Source organism: Serinus canaria, chromosome 14 (genome assembly GCF_022539315.1).
Source record: "Serinus canaria isolate serCan28SL12 chromosome 14, serCan2020, whole genome shotgun sequence".
Lineage (NCBI taxonomy): Eukaryota > Metazoa > Chordata > Aves > Passeriformes > Fringillidae > Serinus > Serinus canaria.
In genome coordinates this window covers 13,806,205-13,824,163 of record NC_066328.1, presented here as the reverse complement: position 1 = coordinate 13,824,163, position 17,959 = coordinate 13,806,205, and the positions used below count along the sequence as shown (strand labels likewise).

The following is a 17,959-nucleotide window of genomic DNA, read 5'->3' as shown; positions in this document are numbered from 1 at the left end:
AGGAGGTTGATTTCTCTTCTCCCCCTGCAGTGGTGGCACTGGCAGCCAGCTGTGCTGTCATTCCTGTGGCTGACTCCAGCAGGATCAGTGCTCCCAGAGCTCCATCCCAGAAAGGTGAAGCCTCCTCTGTGATTTACAGCAGGCAGGAGAAGCCAGTCCCATCTGCTACCAGGGCACTTACTCTGTTTTTTTTTTATTAAAGCTAAGGTGAGAAACAACAGGGCAGCAGGAAAAGTGACTTCCATGGGCAGGGCTCTTGGGGAGGGAAGAGCTGTGAGGCAACAGGAGCTGAATTTACCTCCATGGGAGCCCTGAAGAAGATGAGGGTTATTTTTTAAAAGGCAGAGTGAGACACAAGGCAAAAACATTACCTAGGAAATAAAAAGAATCTCTCAGTACTCTCTAATCCTCCTTTCCTGATCCTTCCTTTGGTCTCTGCACACACTCAGGGCATTTTGCCCTACATGATGTTCTGCAGCTGGTGCTCAGCCACACAAATCACCCCTCAGCCAGGCTAACACATGACTAAACAACTGCAAAGGCACTTTGCAGCACCATTTTTTCACCAGCTTTAGCAGCACACTGGCTTTTATGGCACAGCTCTCCCTTCCGTCACTTTATCCAGCCTCCATAATGCACCACCCCCTCAAGAAAAAAGGAGGAAAGCAGTTTAAAACCAGGCCATTGCAGAGAAACAGCTCCCACATGGAAAATTGCTCCTCGAGGGGTGCTGCAGCCTCCCCTGCTGCCATGGAAAGGCCAATTAGAGCTGGGAAAAGCTCTCAGGGGAGTGCTCAGGTAGGAGGTTTGCTGCTCTTTTGGGGTGAGGCTCGGAGCAGCCGATGCTCAGCTCAGTGTGAGGGTCTGCAGGTCCCACCAGTGGGAAAGGGGTTGCTGAAAACAGGGAAAACCTTTCTGAAGGATGCCTCTCCCATATTTTCTGGTCACCCAGAGGCTGGTTTATGCACTCATGGCACTCACCATTGCTGCCAGGAGCAGTGCATCTTCCACATCTTCCCTTGCTTCTTGGCAGCACCGTCAGCAGGATGCTGCATCCTGACTCCTGGAGTGGGGGTACCCACAGACCCCCCAGTTCCCTCTATTCACCTTGCAGGGCCCTCCCAGTGCTCTCTTCCTGAGGGATTTTTTACCATTTCAGTTCCCTTTTGCAGCTTGTTGTAACAAATACCCCAAGACTGGTTTTTAGTGCTTAAATACGTTGTGTGCTGGTGCTTGTGTGGCAGCCCATGGAGGGGGTTTGTGGATTATCCATCCTCCCTTTTCCCTCCCCTCTGTTGAGGGCAGGATCAGACCAAGCCACCAGCTCCTGTCCCCAGTGTCCCCAAGCTCAGCACTGTAACTGTCTGTGTTTAGGGGTGAGAGGGGAGCTTGGGGCAGAGGAACTGTGAACTCTGGGGAGGACACAGGGCATCCCAGGGACATCCCCAGCCCCACAGCAGGGTTTGACCTTCACAGATGAAACCTTCCCACTTTCTCCACCTCTCTCATCCTTCCCTTTCTCTTCCAGGAAAACAAAACTTCTCACACAAAGCTTGGGCCAAGGAAATGCCATGCCAGCAGCCACAGCCTTGGAGAGCTGGGAACAGGCTGTCCCTCCCAGGGAACTCCCTGAAAAGTCAAGGCTGGGCTGGCTCTGTGTCTAGCACACTCACAGGAGGCTGGATTTACTTCTGACCATAATAATCAGGTAATGGCACAGCCTTGCCATGTGCCCCTGGACACATTCCTGGTTCCCCAGAGCTGGTGATGCTGTTGGAGACCGTGGGTGAAAATAAGAGAGTGATAGAGGGATGGAGCAGGAGGCTGCTGGCCACACACTGTGCTCCTGGCAAGGCTGGGAGCTGCAGACATGTCACAGGCTTCTCCCTCACGGTCTCCAGGATTAGCTTAATAGCACGGGGAAATAACAGGATGAAAAATTCGCTCCCCTCCAAGCACTAAAAGCCAAGTTTCAAGGTTAATTGTCTGCCCTGTAGGAATAGCTTTTACACACTGCAAGGGGCTTAATTAGTGTCATTTTAGCCAAGTAGAGAGAGCGTGCCCTGGACCCATACTGCATGCCCCCAAGCCTATTTTCCTCTCCACGAGAGGTGATGGATTGCAGGCAGCTTCCCTGCACCAGAACTCAGCAGGGACAGGTTTAGGGCTGATCATGGTACCCTAAGATGCACCTTGACAGCTGCTGCAGCCCCAAGCCCCATCCCTGCACCCACTTAGGAGCTGCACTGAAGGATCCTGTCTGTGTCCCCACAGATGCCCCTGTCCCCGCTGGCCAGGGGAGCACCCATCCCCACTGAGCACCCACTTGGGAGAACACACTGCCAGGCCTGGCTTTAAGGAGAGCACGAGGGGATGGAGGGAATTTCTCTCCCCGGGTAGGGCTGTCCTGTGTGTTCCTACCAGCTTTGGGACATGGCCACTCTCCGTGCAGCCAAGGTTTGTTTTGAGCCCAGCACTGATCCCAGAGCAAAGCCAGACATAGTCCAGCTCCAAGGAATGAGGAGAGGCAGCTGAACACCAGGGCCAGTGCCAGCAGTGGGGTCTCTGGGGGTCCAGGAGCAGCCCATCTGCAGAGTGACTCAGGACTTTCCCAGCCCAGGGCAGCTGCTTTCCCCTGGAGTGTTCCTGGAGCAGGGAGAGAGCCCCCAAGGAGGGTCCCAGTCCCTGGCTCAGAACCACAGCAGCCCCTGGCTGTGGTTTCCCATCCTCACCAACTCACAGACCCCACAGGGACAGCCATGACCTCCCTGCACACCAGGAGGCTGCCCTGGATGCCTGCCCATCTGGGCAGGAGCAGACCTTGGAGAGGAGCAGCCTGCTGGGATTTTAAGTTTTGCCCATATTGAAGAATTCATGGCAGCCCCCACTAAACCCATCTGCTGCTAAAGCCTCCCCATTCCTGCCCCAGCCACACTTCCAGCTGGGCTCTCCTCCTCCCACACCCCACACTCTGCTGTGGGGTTGTGGCCAGTGGGTGCTGGGGCCACCCCATGCTCCCAGCTTCACTCCAGCCTCTCCCCCTTCCTTCCCTGACCTTTGGATTCAATTTCTCCCTGTTAGCTGATGTCCAAACAGGCTCCCAGGGGCTCTCCAGCAGCAGAAACAAACCACAGCAGAAAACATCCATCCCAATGGACAGGGCTGGCAGGGAGCCCCCCACCCCTGCCTGGGCACTGACCCACACCCCAGCTGCTCCCCTTTTTTATGGGAATCTGCAAAAATACCCCAATTCTTGGCAAGTGGGTGATGCTACAGGAAGGCACCCTGGCAAAGGGAATGTCTGGAGTTTGGTGCTTCCAGGTGGGTGTGGGAAGGGGATCTGCATGAAGGAGGGAACTGGGACAGCATCTTTCTTTAACACTGAAGGGATTAAACATCTTAAACTTGAAGCAAGGTAAACAGTCTGCTCTGTTGGGTGGGGAGACCCCAGAAGTTCTGCTCCATGCTGTTTTATACAATCAAAGATCAGTTTGGGCTGGAAAGGTGAAGGAAGGGAAGCATAAAGTTGGCTCCAGCAGTTTCTTTTGTTGAAATGAGTTGAATCATGACCCAATACTGGCACCCAGCTCCCAGTCTGCCTATATGGGAGGATCATGGCAGAAATCCTGGTTACTCAGTTTGGGGGGGGTCCAAGGGCCAAGGCACTCACAGCTCACACTCCCCTCCTGCTGCTGTGGCTCCAGGCTCACACTGGTGAGGAATGATGTATTTTTAATTTGTTTAAGGGAATTAAGCTCATCTGTGTCTGACTACTCCACTTCCATTAATTTCTGAGCTGCTTGCCTGGATTCCTCTGGCTCTGGCAGGGGTTTGGAATCACAGGGAGGCCAATTTCCTGCAAATTTGACAGATGTGGGTTGCTGGAGAGCAGCAGGAGACCCCATTTGCCCCTTCCCCATAGTGGAGAGTAGTTTGGGTCACCCACCACAGCAGTCCCATAGGGACATTCTGCATTTCCCATTGTGTCCTGTTGGAGAGCAGCGTGCTGGTAACTGGAGAGACTCTGCCCTCCTGAGGTCCCCAACCTTCTTTCCAGGGTCCCCAACCTTCTCTCTGGGGTCCCTGACCTTCTTCCCAGGGTCCCTGACTGCCTTTCCATCTTCCTTTTGAAACCCTTCTGTGATGCCTCTCGTAAACAGACACAAAAGCAGGGGGGAAAGAAGAGATAAGATAAAAATAACAGCAGTAGGAGTGGGTTTGAAGTAAACAACAGGAAAACATCAAAGAGGAGGGGGAGTGATGCTCTGAGGAGGTATTTATAGCTGGCTCTGTGGTTCCTCAGGATGGACCTGTGTGTCCCCATGGAGTCTCTTCCTGGCCCCCACAAGCATATGTTTGTGTCCCTGCCTTGCAGTCAGCCCTTCCCCAGGAGTCTTCCCTGTGGATTCAGCCTGAAGGCAGAGCACATCCCCACAGCTTTTAGGGATCACTCAGGGAAAGGCTGATGCTCTGAAAAGGCTCTGAGCCCAGCCCTCTGTGGCACTTGCTGTAGGGGCCATCACACCTGGCATGAAGCAGCCTCCACTTCCAGGCTTTTTTTCCCTGCCAAGTCCTCAATGAGAGCTTTTTCTCCCCACAGCCCTCCTGGGGCTCACATCTGAGAGCAATGCTGATTGCCTGGGAAAAGCCAGGCACCAGCAGAGCGAGGGATGAGAGATGGCCACAGAGGGAGTGCTTGGTGCTGCGACTCACCCCCTCCACACGATGGATCCATCCCACCCCTCCTCGATGCTGCAGCCAGCACTGGACACCTGGATGGCTCAGCTAATGGGGACACCCTAATTAGATGTGTCTGGAGCAATGCACCTCACCCCTGGGCTGCTGATGTGGAGGAAATTATTTTGGAGGCTGGTTCAGCTCTTTGCACCTTATGAGGCACTGGGGGTGCACAGGATGGTTTGTAGGGGCAGAAAGCATTAGGGAAAACTGTTCAGCCTCTTTGGATGGACCCAGGGGCAATGGGGGCTGCTCCCACGTGTGCCATGGGACGTGCCTGTGGCCAGGGAACTTGGTAGCAGTGACCTTTTCAGCTGCCTTCTGCTTTGGGGAGCCTCAGCTTCTCTTAAAGCATCTGTCCCCATGAAAAGTGCTTTGGAGGGATTTAGGGCTTTGGGGGAGAGCAGATTGGCAGTAAACCCTCCAACCAGCTGTGCAGAGTCAGGACCTTTTGGAAAAGGGAAATCTGGGTCATTTCCACCCACCTGGAGCCTCAAAATGTCCTCCTTCTTTGCAGCCATCTCCCAGGCTGGGGAAGGAGCTGCTGCTCCGTGGTAACTCTGCACACCCTCTGCTGCTGCTCTCTAATCAGACTCAGGGTTTGCAATTAAGCGACACAGAGTAACCCTGGGGACAGAACCTGCTGTTTGAGCCCAGCTCAGACGAGTTTGGGGAGGGAGAGACCTGATTTCCCACTTAGCAGACAGGTCACGATCGGTGGATTCATTGATCCCAGAAAGCAAAGCCTCCGCTTCATTAGAGACAGGCTGGTGATGAGCGTGGCCTCGGGGAGCAGGGAACTGTGAGAATCCTTCCCTAAATGTTATCTCCACGAGGCTCAGAGCGAGAGGTTGGGAAGCTCCTCTGACAGGATGGCTTCCTTTGGAGGGAGCCTGCTCTGTCCCACTGTGTCCATCACACGTGAGGCTCTGAGGGACACTGGAGCTCCCTGGGAATGCTGAGGCTGGAAAATGCACCTTTATGCTTCTGTGTGTGCCTCTTCCCTGTGTGCTTCTGCCCACTAAAGTGTGACAAGGGCACGATGTCCTGGCTCAGAGCAGTGTGGGCTGTGGCTGTGCCAAGGCAGAGCACCCGGGTGAGACCCAGCTTCAACACAGGGTTCACCTGGAGTCAGCGTGGAATTTCCAGAGCCTGGGGGGTTTGTGAGGGATGTTCACCCAGAAGTGTGGACACAACAAAGACTTGGAGAGCTGCTTCAGGTGCAGGCAGCAGGGGCAGGGCAGAAAGAGGCAGCCCCATTGACTGGGCATGCTGAAGCTGGGCAAGACCCTTGTGCAAAGTCCTGCTCGCTCTGCTCCTGAACCACGACTGTGTGCATATAAAATGTTCTGAGTGCAACAGCCAGATCCTGCTCTGTCCTCTGCTGCATTCCTGATTTTCCCTCCCCAGGTCAGCTCTCCCAGAGGGAGTTTTCCACACTGGCTCCTGCCAATGGTTACTGGCAATAACTTCTCAGTGCCCTTCAATGCAGCTGCTCGAGGCAGCAGATGGGGATGAGGGTTGAAGCTGAGCCAGACTGGCTGCTTTGCAAGGATAGCTAGCTCAGGATAAACTGGGTTTATGCAAGTAGCTCCATCTACTCCCAAAGTTCCCATTCTCTCCTGTACATACCTACTGAGATACTGGTGTTGCTGGGAGCAGTTTCACCAAGGTGAGCATTGCCCACAAGCTGGAGCAGGGCCCTGCACCATCCCCTTCCCTGAAATCACGACTCTGCATGGTAACAACACCCACAGGCAAAAGCAAGGGAAGGACTGTGAGCCTTCCACATGGAAATTTTGAAGGTTTCCCTGGTTCTCTGCATGAGGGGAATCACGCAGGGGATGTGGCTTTTAAGAAGGTTTCTGCTCCAGGGAGTCACGCTGTGCTGCTGGTTCGGGGCAGGGATGTGTCATCCTGCTCCTGCAGGTGTTAGGACTTCTTTTTGCCAATTCTTCCAAGAAAGCATCTCCCATGGGCAAACCTGGCTGGCAGGACTCCCTGACGCCAGCACAGGCATCCTCAGCTTTCATCAGTGACAAACCTCCCACGCCGTGACACGTCCCCTTCGCAGGGGCAGATCTGGAGCTCCCAAGTTTTGGCTCCAGTTTCTGGCTCATGCTGGCACATGGATGAGCTGGAAGCAAAGCCATCCTCTACCCAGCTTGGCTTCCAGTTTGGGAGCATCTCAGGCTTTTGGAGAATTTAGGTACGTGGAGGTGGTGTTGGTTGTTCTCTGTATCCCTGGGTATTTAAGGGAACTCAAGGAACAGTGGGGGCATGGAAAGGAGGAAAGGAGCAGCTGTCTCTCTGGATTTACAGGGATCAGCAGCTGAGCAAGTCCTCAGCATAACCAGGGTGTAACTGGGAGCAGAGTCTGCCTCACATACCATATGCTCCCAATCCACTACGCTCAATCAAGCCTAATAAAATTGATAGGGGAGCATTGAAAATCTCGTGATTAATTCTTTATGATCTGTAATAGGGGAGCTGTGTGCCAATTACTCAAGTAAATCATTCATCAGAAAATAAATAGAACTAACCTCCAGCACAAACACTAGAGGATTTCCACTAGGATTGCAGGTCTGGATTGCAGCACCACACCGCTGGTAACTGTACATTATCTGATGGAGGACACAGGAGGAGCTGCAGTTTTGCTGCTTCTCCCCAAGGTTTCGGCTCTGTGCTCCAGCATCATTTGTTGTTCTTCACTACACGTTTCAATGCTGTGTCCTTGATCTCCATGACCCATCGGCACAGGCCCTTGCAGGTTTGCAAGGGCCAAACCCACAGGGATCAGCTTTTTTTTCAGGGCATGTTTGAACATGAGGACCATGACACAGGGACATGGACAAAAAGGAATGGGAATAAGACTTGTCTTTTATTTTCCCAGCAAGGAAACCAATCATTTGGCCTGGAAATTTTTTCCTGGTCTTGTAAGGAGAGCTGTTCCTCTGTGCTGAAGTTACCGGACTGCAGTTTCCCAATCAATGTCCCATTTCTAAGGGAAAACCACCCAACAGCACTCCCTGCCCTAGATTTCCACATGTGAGGAATTTCCCGGGTTGTGTTTGAAATTTGAAATGCTCCTGAACAAACTGCAGCTTGCCAAGCCACAGTGTCCTGCTAACACACATTCAGCATCCTCCACCATGATGCAATTCCATATTCATTGGGGGCCCCTTGGGACTGTGGTGGGATTTCAAGGGGCACTGAGGGAGTTCATGCTGATAAAGGACTTGGGAAAGCTGAGGGCAATGTCCTCTTCCTGAGCTCGGTGCTCAGAAAGGGAGAGCTGGATTAAAGGCATGCCATGGGGAGAAGGGGAGGGAAGGGCACATAAAATCCAGCCTTTGCAGAAAGCCCTCTTTGTCTCCTTCACAGCTGCAGGGATGTGTCCAAGGTGGGATGAAGGCCAGCACGGAGGGGCCCCACTGCCACAAACAGCTTCTTCCCTTCTTACATGGAAAAACTTCCATGGACAGGGAATTTGGCAGTGGAAATGGCAAGGAGGCTCAAGTGTGATTCACTGCCCCGAACACAACTGAGCTGGTGACAGGACACTGGATTCTGCAGCACGTGCCTTCACTGGCGTGACAGGAGAGACATTTCCATGACAGCCCAGTTCTGCTGACCCTAAATGAGGATTCAGTGAGACACTTCACCCCTTTTCACCTCCTCACCATCCATCCCTCAGCCAGATCCATTCCTCCCCACACTGTGCCACAACCACAACACCCTTGTCCTTTCCCAGCTGGCAGCGTTGGCATCACCAGGACACCCTCCCCTTGCAGTCAGGAGGACAGTTGGAGATTTCTCCCTGCTGAATCCTCCTGGAGAGGGACATTAGCATCTCACACATCCCAGCCACCATCGCTTCCCCCACCTCATCCACATCACCCTTCCTGCTGCTCCCAGCACCCAGCTGGTGGGGTTCAGAACAAACATCCTCCCACCTGCTCCCGCGGCCCAGCCCGCGAGATGGCAGAGGCGATAATTACACACTTGGCACAGCAAAATCATCCAGCGCGGGGGAGAGGAGGCTGGAAGCAGCTGGAGATCATCCATGGGGAATGCTGCTCCCACCCACAGTGCCTTGGTGTGTGCCTCACCCCAAACCAGCCCAGCTCATGCCGTGAATGGGCTCCCTGGGCCCTGTGTGAGCCCCCCGTGTGCCGGAGCTGCCGGTGCAGGTGGGAAGGAGGGGATGTGCTGGTGCCCCGAGGGGTTTGGAGCAGCAGAACTAAGGAAGGCTGGCTTCCCCTGGAGCCAAACTGGGATCCCTGGGGTCTGCTGAAGTGTATCCTCCAGAGATGCCATTCTCCTGGGGAGGGCTTCAAGTGAGCCATCATTCATGGACACTTTCGGTGCCTGCCAGGACATGAGTACTTGGATATCCTGTCCCTTTCCTGCTCCCAAGAGACCTCTGGGAGGGACACTTGCAGCTCATTCACACTAAATTCCTTTTTCAAGAAAATTTATTTCCTTGCAAAGCATTATCTGCAAAAGCAAAGGTCCTCAAGGGTCTACAGGGATGATACTACCCTATTTTCCACAGGTCCGGGACTGCAGCCCATGAGGTGCACCAACCTGAAACATACTAGAGTGGACTGATGAAAAAAAATAACATGAGTAGTAATAATAAGAGCAATAAAAAAAAATATACTGCACTAGCTGAAGGCAGAAGGCTGCAATGAATTGTCCTTAAAATATGTTTAGACTTGGTGGCTTTAGATTTTGCCCTTGAATGAGTAATTTTGGTTAAGCAGCATTTAATTTCCTGGGCCAGGGAGCCACTGCAGTTGTTCCCCAGCTCCTGGCCCTGGTGTGGGCACTGAAGTGGGACAGGGCAGGGGATGGGCAGGGATCACAGAATCACAGAATGGTTTCGGTTGTAAGGGACCTCAAAGATCATCTCATTCCACTGCCAGCCATGTGCTGGGAAACCTTGCACCAGGCCAGGTTGCTCCAAGCCCAGTCCAGCCTGGCCTGGAACACCTCCAGGCATGGGGCACTCACGGTTTCTCTAGGCAAAAGGGGAATGGGGAAGGATCAGGCAAGGGGCAGGCACGAGAGTTTGCAGGGAACGGGCAGGGGCTGGCAGGGGGCAGGCGGGGGACAGATGGGGGCTGGCAGTGCCCGTCTCTCCCCCGCAGCAGCGGTGCCCACTCGGTTCTCGCTCCCTCTCCCACCAGGGCCGTCCCACTCCCAGCCGCTCTCCAGCTCCCGGTGCGGCCCTGGGGGGTCCGTCCCGCCCGCTCCCGCTGCTCCCGCGGGCAGGGTCCAAGTCCAGCCGCGGCCTCGGGGCCGCTCTCCGTCCGGCCGCGGCCCCACACGGTCACGCACCCGCGGCGTGAGGTCAGTGCTCCCCCCGGCCCTCAGGCCCCGGGCCCGCCGCGGCTCCAGGCCCGGCTCCTCCCGGCGGGGCGGGACCGCGGCTCCCGGCAGCGCCACCGCGGGCCCGGCGCTCGGCCCGGGCCGGGGGCGCGGCGGGGGCACCCGGCCATGGCGGGGCGGCGCGGGCCGGGCGCGGGGCAGCGGGAGGCGGCGGCGGGCGGGGCCCGGCCCTTCCCGCGGGAGTGCTGCGAGGGGCTGGGCGGCCTGGACTACGGCCAGGTACCGGCGGGCCGGGCGCGGGAGGGAGGGCCCCGGGGAGGGCCCGGCCTGGGGCAGCGGGGGGAGCCCGGGCACGGATCCCCCGCCGTCCCGGTGCCGCCGCGGGGATCGGCAGATCCGCTGGGAATCGTCCCCGCAGGTGAAGCAGGCCTCGGGATGCTCGGTCCCCGATTCCCCAGGTGCACCCACCGCCCTCCCCAGCCCGGTGCCACCCCAGCCGGGACGGCACGGTCTGAGCAGATGGCAGGGGCGGAATGCCCGGGGGTGCTGCCACCGGCTCACCCGGGTGCCCCTGCAGCTCTTGTTGAAGTGCCCGTGCGGCTCTCATCCAGGTGTCCATTTATCCCTCACTCAGGTGCCGATACAGCTCTCACCCGAGTGCCCACGCAGCTCTCATCTAGGTGCCTGTATTGCTCCCCCCAAGTGTCCCCCGTGTGCCCGGTCGTGTCCCAGCCAGGTGCCCGTGCAGCTGCCACCTGGGTGCCTGTACGGCTCTCACCCAGCTGCCCTTGCTGTTCCCACCCTCCCTGACTTCGGGGCTTTGATCAAGTTTGCCACGGTCATTGATCCCCTCCACCGTGGTGGAGAGGGCAAAGTTGAATGTTCTGTGCCTGTTACGTGGCTGTCCCAGCAGCTCGCAGAGACAGCTCATCCCATTAGGGCCCCCCTTTTATCCCGAGAAGCACACAGCCAGGCACAGGCCAATCTGCCTCCCGCTGGCAGCCGCGAATTTGGTTGTTGAGCAGGAGAAAAGAAGGTGAGTGCGATGTTAACGATGGTGCCTGCCAGGAGTTAGTAGGTCAAGAAGCTTTTGTTCAGCCCGTGCTAGCACTGTGCTCAGCACCGTACAAAACGAGAGGAAAGAAGCTGTCCTGGTCCCACGGGATTGCAATTGAAGCTGGATTAGACAGTTCGGCCCCGGTGCCGGCAGCTGCTCGGGTTGTGGCTTGGCAGTTTGGAGGGACAGGTCTGGTGGGGAAGGGCTGCTCGCGTCGTGAAGGGAGGGGGGAAGAGGCTGTGGAGGGTGGGAATAGGGAGAGATGGGTCTGCATCAGGCCATGGGGGCTGTTCCCATTGTTCCCTGCCAGCACCCATGTCCCCAGGGCTCGGATGAAGGAGCCTGGAGGACCTGGGGCAGTGGTGGTTTGAGGGCAGCTGTGAACCCCAGTGAGGATCCATCCTCCCTTTCCCCAGGGCTGTCCAGTCTTTGCTCCTGCACTTTGCACCTTGGGCAGTCGTGGCTGGGCAGGAGGCACCTGGAGCGACTGGATGTGCCCTGGGCATGGGAGCTGTTCCTACTGCCTTTTCTCTGGGCTAGGAGAGATGCTGGGCTTACCAGCCCCTTTCCACAGATGACACTGTGGCTCTGGTTCTTCCCAAGAACCTGTGAGGAGCCAGTGGGAATTTCCCTCCCTGATACCTTTCCAAGCTGTGCCTGTCCCCTGGCATCCAAAGGTCTTGAAAACACAGCTGTGTTGGGGAAGCAAAAACCTTCCACGTCTCGATGTTGTTTTCTTGGTTTTGTTTCAAGTGAGGGCTGGGCTTGGGATGGGCTATTTTGTTTTTTGTTTTCAAAGGTTTTGGCCAAAGGAAAAAAAAGACACTGGCTGTTTTTCATCCAAATACCAGCACAGGGAGAGGGAGTGTGGAGGGAGAAGCAGCGTGGCTTACTGCACGCAAAAACGCTGACAGTGTCAGGGAGCTGTCTTGGGAAAAATCTCTCTTTTTGAAAAGGAGAGCAGTGAGTTTTGAGGGGTTTTTGTTGTTGTCATTAAGACAGGAAATACTTCTGCAGCTCCTTACAGTGCAGATGCATTCCTCCTTGCCGTGGAGAGGATTTGCATCACTCTGACTTTATGGGAGATGAGTTTCAAGCTGACACAGTTCATTGCTAGGGGACTCCATGCAGACCAGCTTCCCTGGGGTGGTCCTGTGTCCCCAGGGATGCTGAGATGCCGTGGAATGGTTCTCCCTCTCCTAAAACACTCATGAACTGGCAGCTGAGGACTGGTGCTCATCCTCAGAGCAGCAGTGTCACCTCTGATCCTGTGTCCTTTTGGGCACGCTGTGAGTGTGGGGCTCCCGGAGGGCCCAGTGCCCCTGAGGTCTGGGGGGGACAGTTTGGAGAAGCCCCCATCCTCCTCCTGGGCTTTGCACCTTGACACAGCACTTTGCAAGCTGTAACAGCACGTTGCTTAGGGCTAGTAAAAGGTTCATGTACCCTTGGGGCAGCAGGTTTGAGGTGAAGTGCAGTAACCAGCCCTTCTTCCACAGGTGGATGTGGCAGCCATGGTGCGGCTCTTTGGCTACGTGGATGTCACTGACACTGGCTTCATTGTGGCTGTCCTCTCAATAGCCTTCAACCCTTTCTTCTGGAATGTGGTAAGAACTGCCTTTGTGCCAGCTGCTCCTTTACTCTCAGCTTTCCTTTCCCAGCTTCCTTTGGGAGGAAAAACCTCTTTGGAGAAGTCTGCTGGGCTGGGTGGGGGGAACTGTGCTCAATTAGATCTTAGGAGTGGGTGAGCAGGGGGTTGTGCTGCAGCTCCTGGGGCTGGGGATGACTCTGAGGGATGTCACAGAGGAGGTGAAGGTGGGAGCCAGTGCAGGATTCAGAAGGAATTTGGAGCAGAGCTTGGGAGAGGGAACACAGCAATCAAACCCATCCTTCAGCCACATGTCCCACCCAGCAGCCAGGCACTGCTCACTACTGGGACTGAGCACGAATGGCATTAATCCCCATCAGGGTGGCTGCACTGGATTTGCTGCCTGCTGCTTCCCCTTGAAATATGTTGGCAGCTGTTCTTGTGGATGGCAGGAAGCAAAAACAGTCAGCCAAAAGTTGGCCTGAAAAAATTCCTCCTCCATCATGCTGCAAAGCCTGGCAGAGCACTGCAGGGTTGGCAGCAAGGCAGCCCTAGGAGGAGCAAGATACCTGTGCATGGGTGATGTTTGCTGTGGCTGTGGGTGCCACAGTGCTTTGGGAGCCAAGGCTGGAGAAACCTCCACTGCCTGTTACTGCTGTGGTTTGCTGCCTTCTTGCAAAACTGCAGGAGTCATTGCTAGCCTTGTTCTGGAGCATTCCAGAGCCAATATGCCAAGCAGGAAGCCCAGGCTGGCTGCAGGGTGAGGTGACTCCCACCCTGCAGCACCCTCAGCAGCACAGGGTGAAACATTCCTGTGAGCACTCCTGGGAATGGGATGTCATCTCAGCCACGACTCCCAAATCTGCCTGCCAAACCCCCTGCAGGGATTCTCTCCCTGGAGAATTCTCCTTAAAAAGGCCTTATTTTTCCACAGGGGGAGGACTCCTCTCTTTCTGAGTGCGGGGGCTCTTGAGATTGTCTCACACTAGGCTTTGGAAGAGGGAGGCTCTACTGCCTGTGAGTCACTTTGGAAACCTCTGTCAGAGCTCTTTGTTGCAGCCTCTCTAATTTTTCATGCAACTCGTTATTAAAAAGTCTCACGGTGTCTGAAATGCGAGCTGGAATATGCCACATTATTTCGACTGCAGAGTCATCATTTACCATAAAGAATCAATGAACAAGAAGATTCAGGATGTGGTCTCTGGGGGGAGAGGCTGGCTCCAGCGAGAAACTGCATGAAAGGCAAAGAAAAAAAGTACTTTATTAGCATCTGCTGCTATGCCTACAACTCGTGGGACGCCTGCAGCTTGGGAAATAGCGTTGCTTTTTGGATCAGGGGTTTGGCTGCTGTTAAAGGACGGGGAAAGCCGATGCAAGAGCAGGAAGTTTGTTGCTCTGCGCTGCTGTTGTCCCCTCTCAGGGATTGGAGAACGGCACCGTTGGCAGCAGGTGGCACTCCAAGCCAGACGAGCAGGAGGTTTGAGTGAGCAGCCTGAGCTGAGTGTTGGGGAAAGCTCTGAGCGTGGCATTCCGTGTTTCTCCGTCTGGAATGGGTCTTGCAGTCTGTGTGCCTCCATCCTTGCTCTGCCCAAGCCCCCCGGCATCTCCCTGGTGTTTGCAGTCCCAGTGTGTGGCTCACACCAGGCAATGCTGGAAGGCTCTTGCAGGGAGTCTGTGTGTCCTGCAGCCCTAAACAAGCCCCCACTGTTGGGTACATTTCAGCAAGAGTGGCCCTGGCTATCCATGGATTTTCCCTGACCTCCTTCCTTTACCTCCTCCCCATCCTTTTATCCATGTGGTCAACGTCCCCTCCCTGCACCCAGCCAGCAGCCCTTCTTTCTTTCCCTACGTCCCTGCACAGGCTCTCTCTGTCCTTGGCTGTTTGAGCTCCTTCCCAGCAGCTAAGATTGCTCCTGCATCTGAATTACTCTGGGTTTCCAAGAGCTTCAGTGCAAAGACTGGAATTCTGCACAGTGCCAAGCACTCTTTGCTCTCTGCTCAATAACTAATGTGGGACGCTGGTCAAAATTTCTCCTGTGCATGAAATTCCTGATTTGGATAGGAATTGGGTGGGGATACATTGATTTAGTTCAGTGTCTTAATTCCCTGTTTCTGCTGAACTCCAGCCAGGTCTGCCTCTTCCAAAGTTTGGCTTTGGGTTGTCCTTGCTGTGCAGTGCCTCTGAATAAATATGTGGTGGGGAAACCCCTGCCCCATGCATTGGAGAAGCACATCCCAAGGCCTTGATCATAGCAAGGTGACCTGGTGAGCACCAGGCATGTTTCTGTGGGACAAAACCTGTAGAGTTTGGGGATGAAGCACAAACTCTGGAGGCTGTGGAGGAGTACATTCTCCAGAGAAAAATGTGATGCTTGTCAGGTTGGTGGATGTACTTTAGGTAAGAGCAATTTTGAGGACCAGAGCCTAAATGGGGCAATTTGCAGACTCCAGCTGGGCTGTGCTCATGCTCTCTCCTGTTCTCTACAGGTGAGAAAAGCTCTTCCAGAAGGCCTCAGGACTGGCAATTCCCACCTTCCTCCCTGCAGGCATGTGCAGGAGGGTACCAGCAATATCTCCCCAGGGCCACCTGCTGCATTTCCTCACCAAACCCTGGGCTTGCATCCCCTCTTCTGCTTCCACCCCCTTCATGCCAGTAAAAATCCTGTCCATCCCTGGACAGGTTATATTGTCCATGGCGTAGCCTGAATGTGTTCCTGCACTATTCTCTAGTTTTTCTCGTATTTTTTCCTCTCTGCTGTCTCTGCTTTCCCACCCACTGTGTCTGTTATGAGAGGAGCTGCTGAGAGCTGTGGTCCCACAGGAGGCAAGGTGCAGGTGAGGTCTCAAAAGGAAGCAGCAGAGCTGGTTTGGGAATGAAATCACTTAAAACTCCCCGAGGATGTTCAGTGCAGCCAGGAGACCTGAGCCACTGTGGGGCTGTAGAGGAGCACCCAGCAAGGAGCAGGAACATCTCTGGAGCTGTGCCATAAAATGTTAATGAGGCCAGAGCAGCAGGAACTTCAATAAATCCCATCTGTGTTTGGAAAGCCGCAGAACGATGGGAGAAACTTCTCATCCCTTGGTAACTAAGGAAGGCATTAAATAAAAACTCCTCAGGGACAAACATTTTCAAGCCAAGAGAGGCAGATAACCTGCATGCAGGAGGCTCTAAGGAGCTGGCTGAGTCTTGGCACAGGAGGACTTTCTAGAAAGCTGGAAGGTTTCTGTCACTCCCAGTAGCAGCCAGGCATAGCCATGAGGCCGGCAGTCTGACGTCCATCACCACGCAAGTGAGTTTGAAGTGGGGAGTGCATCCATCAGCAATCTTTTCTTGATTTGAGCCTCTTAAAAATTTAGGTCTGGCGTCATGGACCGATTTAGTAATGGCTCATCATCAGCTGGCACCCTCACTCCTCCCGTCACCTCTGGTCACCCCCGAGAGACACCCGTGTGTCTCACAGGAATCTGCAGGGTGAAACCTCAAATGTCACAGCTAGGAATGGGCTAGGCATGATTTAGTGTGATTTTAAAGAAAATAGACCCCATCAGACAGTGATTTTATTCTTCAAGGTTGCAGCTTTTCCTGTTCAGGGTAGCACGATCTCTGTTCTAGACTTCTGTCAAGCGTTTAAGCTGCACGAGGTTTTGATTAAAGAAGTAGTTGCACAGGGACCTGGGCTGACAATGCTGGGCTCCTGATGGATGTGTATCTCTTGGTTCATTTATTTTTAATTTCCCATCCTTTTCTCCTTCTTTGGAGACTGGAGGAATCTGCCTAGTGGGTAAGAAGTGCTTGCACTGGAAGGGAGGGGGGAGATTGCAGACACTGGCAGTCTGATTTCACCTACCTCTGACCACTTCTTGCTGAACTTGGAGGAAGGTGCCTGGCCCAAAACATCCCCAACGCTGCTGGGAAGTAGATGGAAGCTCAGGAGATGCCGAGATTCAAACCTCAGTGAGCCAAAGCCTGAGAAACCTTTTGGGGACAGGAGAAAAAAGCCTGATGCTGGGAGATTTCAGCAGCTCTCGCTGCCTGTCTTAGAGAAGGAAAGGATTGAGCTGTGGCTTGATGGTGGTGTGTCAGCACCTCGCTGGGGAAAGGAAATTACAGGGTATAAAATAACTCTGTGAGGGCTGGGATGGCAGCAGAGCCGTGCAGGGAGTGCACCTCAGTCACATGAAGTTTACAGGACTGGGAGATGAATGAATTGAGAGGATTCAATATTTTTTTTCTGGCCTTCAAATTCTGTCAACCTGAGAGACTTTTGTGGGCTCCCCCACAAACCTTTGCCTTCCTCCAGCTGCAGGGGAGAGCAGAAAACAGCCCTCAACCAGCTTCTGGAAAGTGCTTTTAGACCCCATCATAGCAGCCATGGCACAGCGGCGATGATTATCTGCTTATAACAGATGCTAGATCAATAGCAGGGCTTCAAGCTACGCTGCAAGGCAATTGACTGCAGAAAGTGTTTCTTTATTGGGGTAAAGCTGGGCTTGCAACGAGGCTCAGATCCGCTCTTACATCTCCGGTCTTAAAATGTCACCACCAGCTCTGATGCCTTTCATCCTTTGTGCAGGGAGAGAACGTGCATTATTCATAATTGGACTCTCTACCAGGCAGCAATAGCCATTTTCATTTCCTACAATAGCTGAGAAAGAGTGAGGATTTGCCTTTTTTTTTTTTTTTTCCATCTCCCAAATAGCATTTAGTGGCAATTTTATTCCAAGTGACTCGGTAACGCTTTCACTCCGGCAGCGAGGGCTTCGCAGCGCCGCTGTAACGCGCGGAAGCGGACGGCATCGATTCTCCAGCTCTCGTAACAGAGCCAGTCCTGCCTGGGTGTGTAACACCAGGCCTGTTTGTCTCCTAAATTTAGCTTTTCCAGCCTCTTGGCACCGCTGTGAGCCTCATAACAAGCCCCAGAACTGGGTCGCACCCTCCGGCGTGCTGGCTGGACTGGCACAATTAGGAGTGCTGTCACCTTGAGGGAGAGCCACATCCTGTGTCCCAGCTCTGCTTCCCACAGCCTCACAGCTGGAGGTGGTGGTGTTTTCATCTAAATCCTCTTGAAGAAGCTGTGCAATGTGTTTTTATGATGTCCCTGCAGGCTGAGCTGCCTGTGGTGGGGGTATGGTGGAGCCCAGCCTGGCCAGGCAGCTGTGAGCTGAGATGCTTTGTCTGTGTGTCGAGCTGGGCACGGTCTCAGGGCTCTGGGTGAGGTGGTGACAGTCATTCCAGCAGCTGC

The 17,959-nt window shown here is 54.4% G+C and overlaps 1 protein-coding gene across 3 annotated transcripts in view; it reads left to right on the top strand.

Annotated features, from left to right (window-relative positions):
- The first annotated feature begins 10,250 nt into the window (after positions 1-10,250).
- PEMT (phosphatidylethanolamine N-methyltransferase) overlaps positions 10,251-17,959 on the top strand; it is a 47,464-nt gene continuing 39,755 nt past the window's right edge. Inside the window, exons 1-2 of one of the 3 annotated variants that reach the window (XM_030229667.2) lie at positions 10,251-10,353; positions 12,628-12,735. In XM_030229667.2, the coding sequence (XP_030085527.1) occupies positions 12,643-12,735 (93 nt within the window). In that variant the 5' untranslated portion in view covers positions 10,251-10,353; positions 12,628-12,642. Of the gene's footprint in view, positions 10,354-10,991; positions 11,111-12,627; positions 12,736-17,959 lie in introns of those variants that run through there. The other 2 variants (XM_018915808.3, XM_009091781.4) reach the window with 2 other exon arrangements.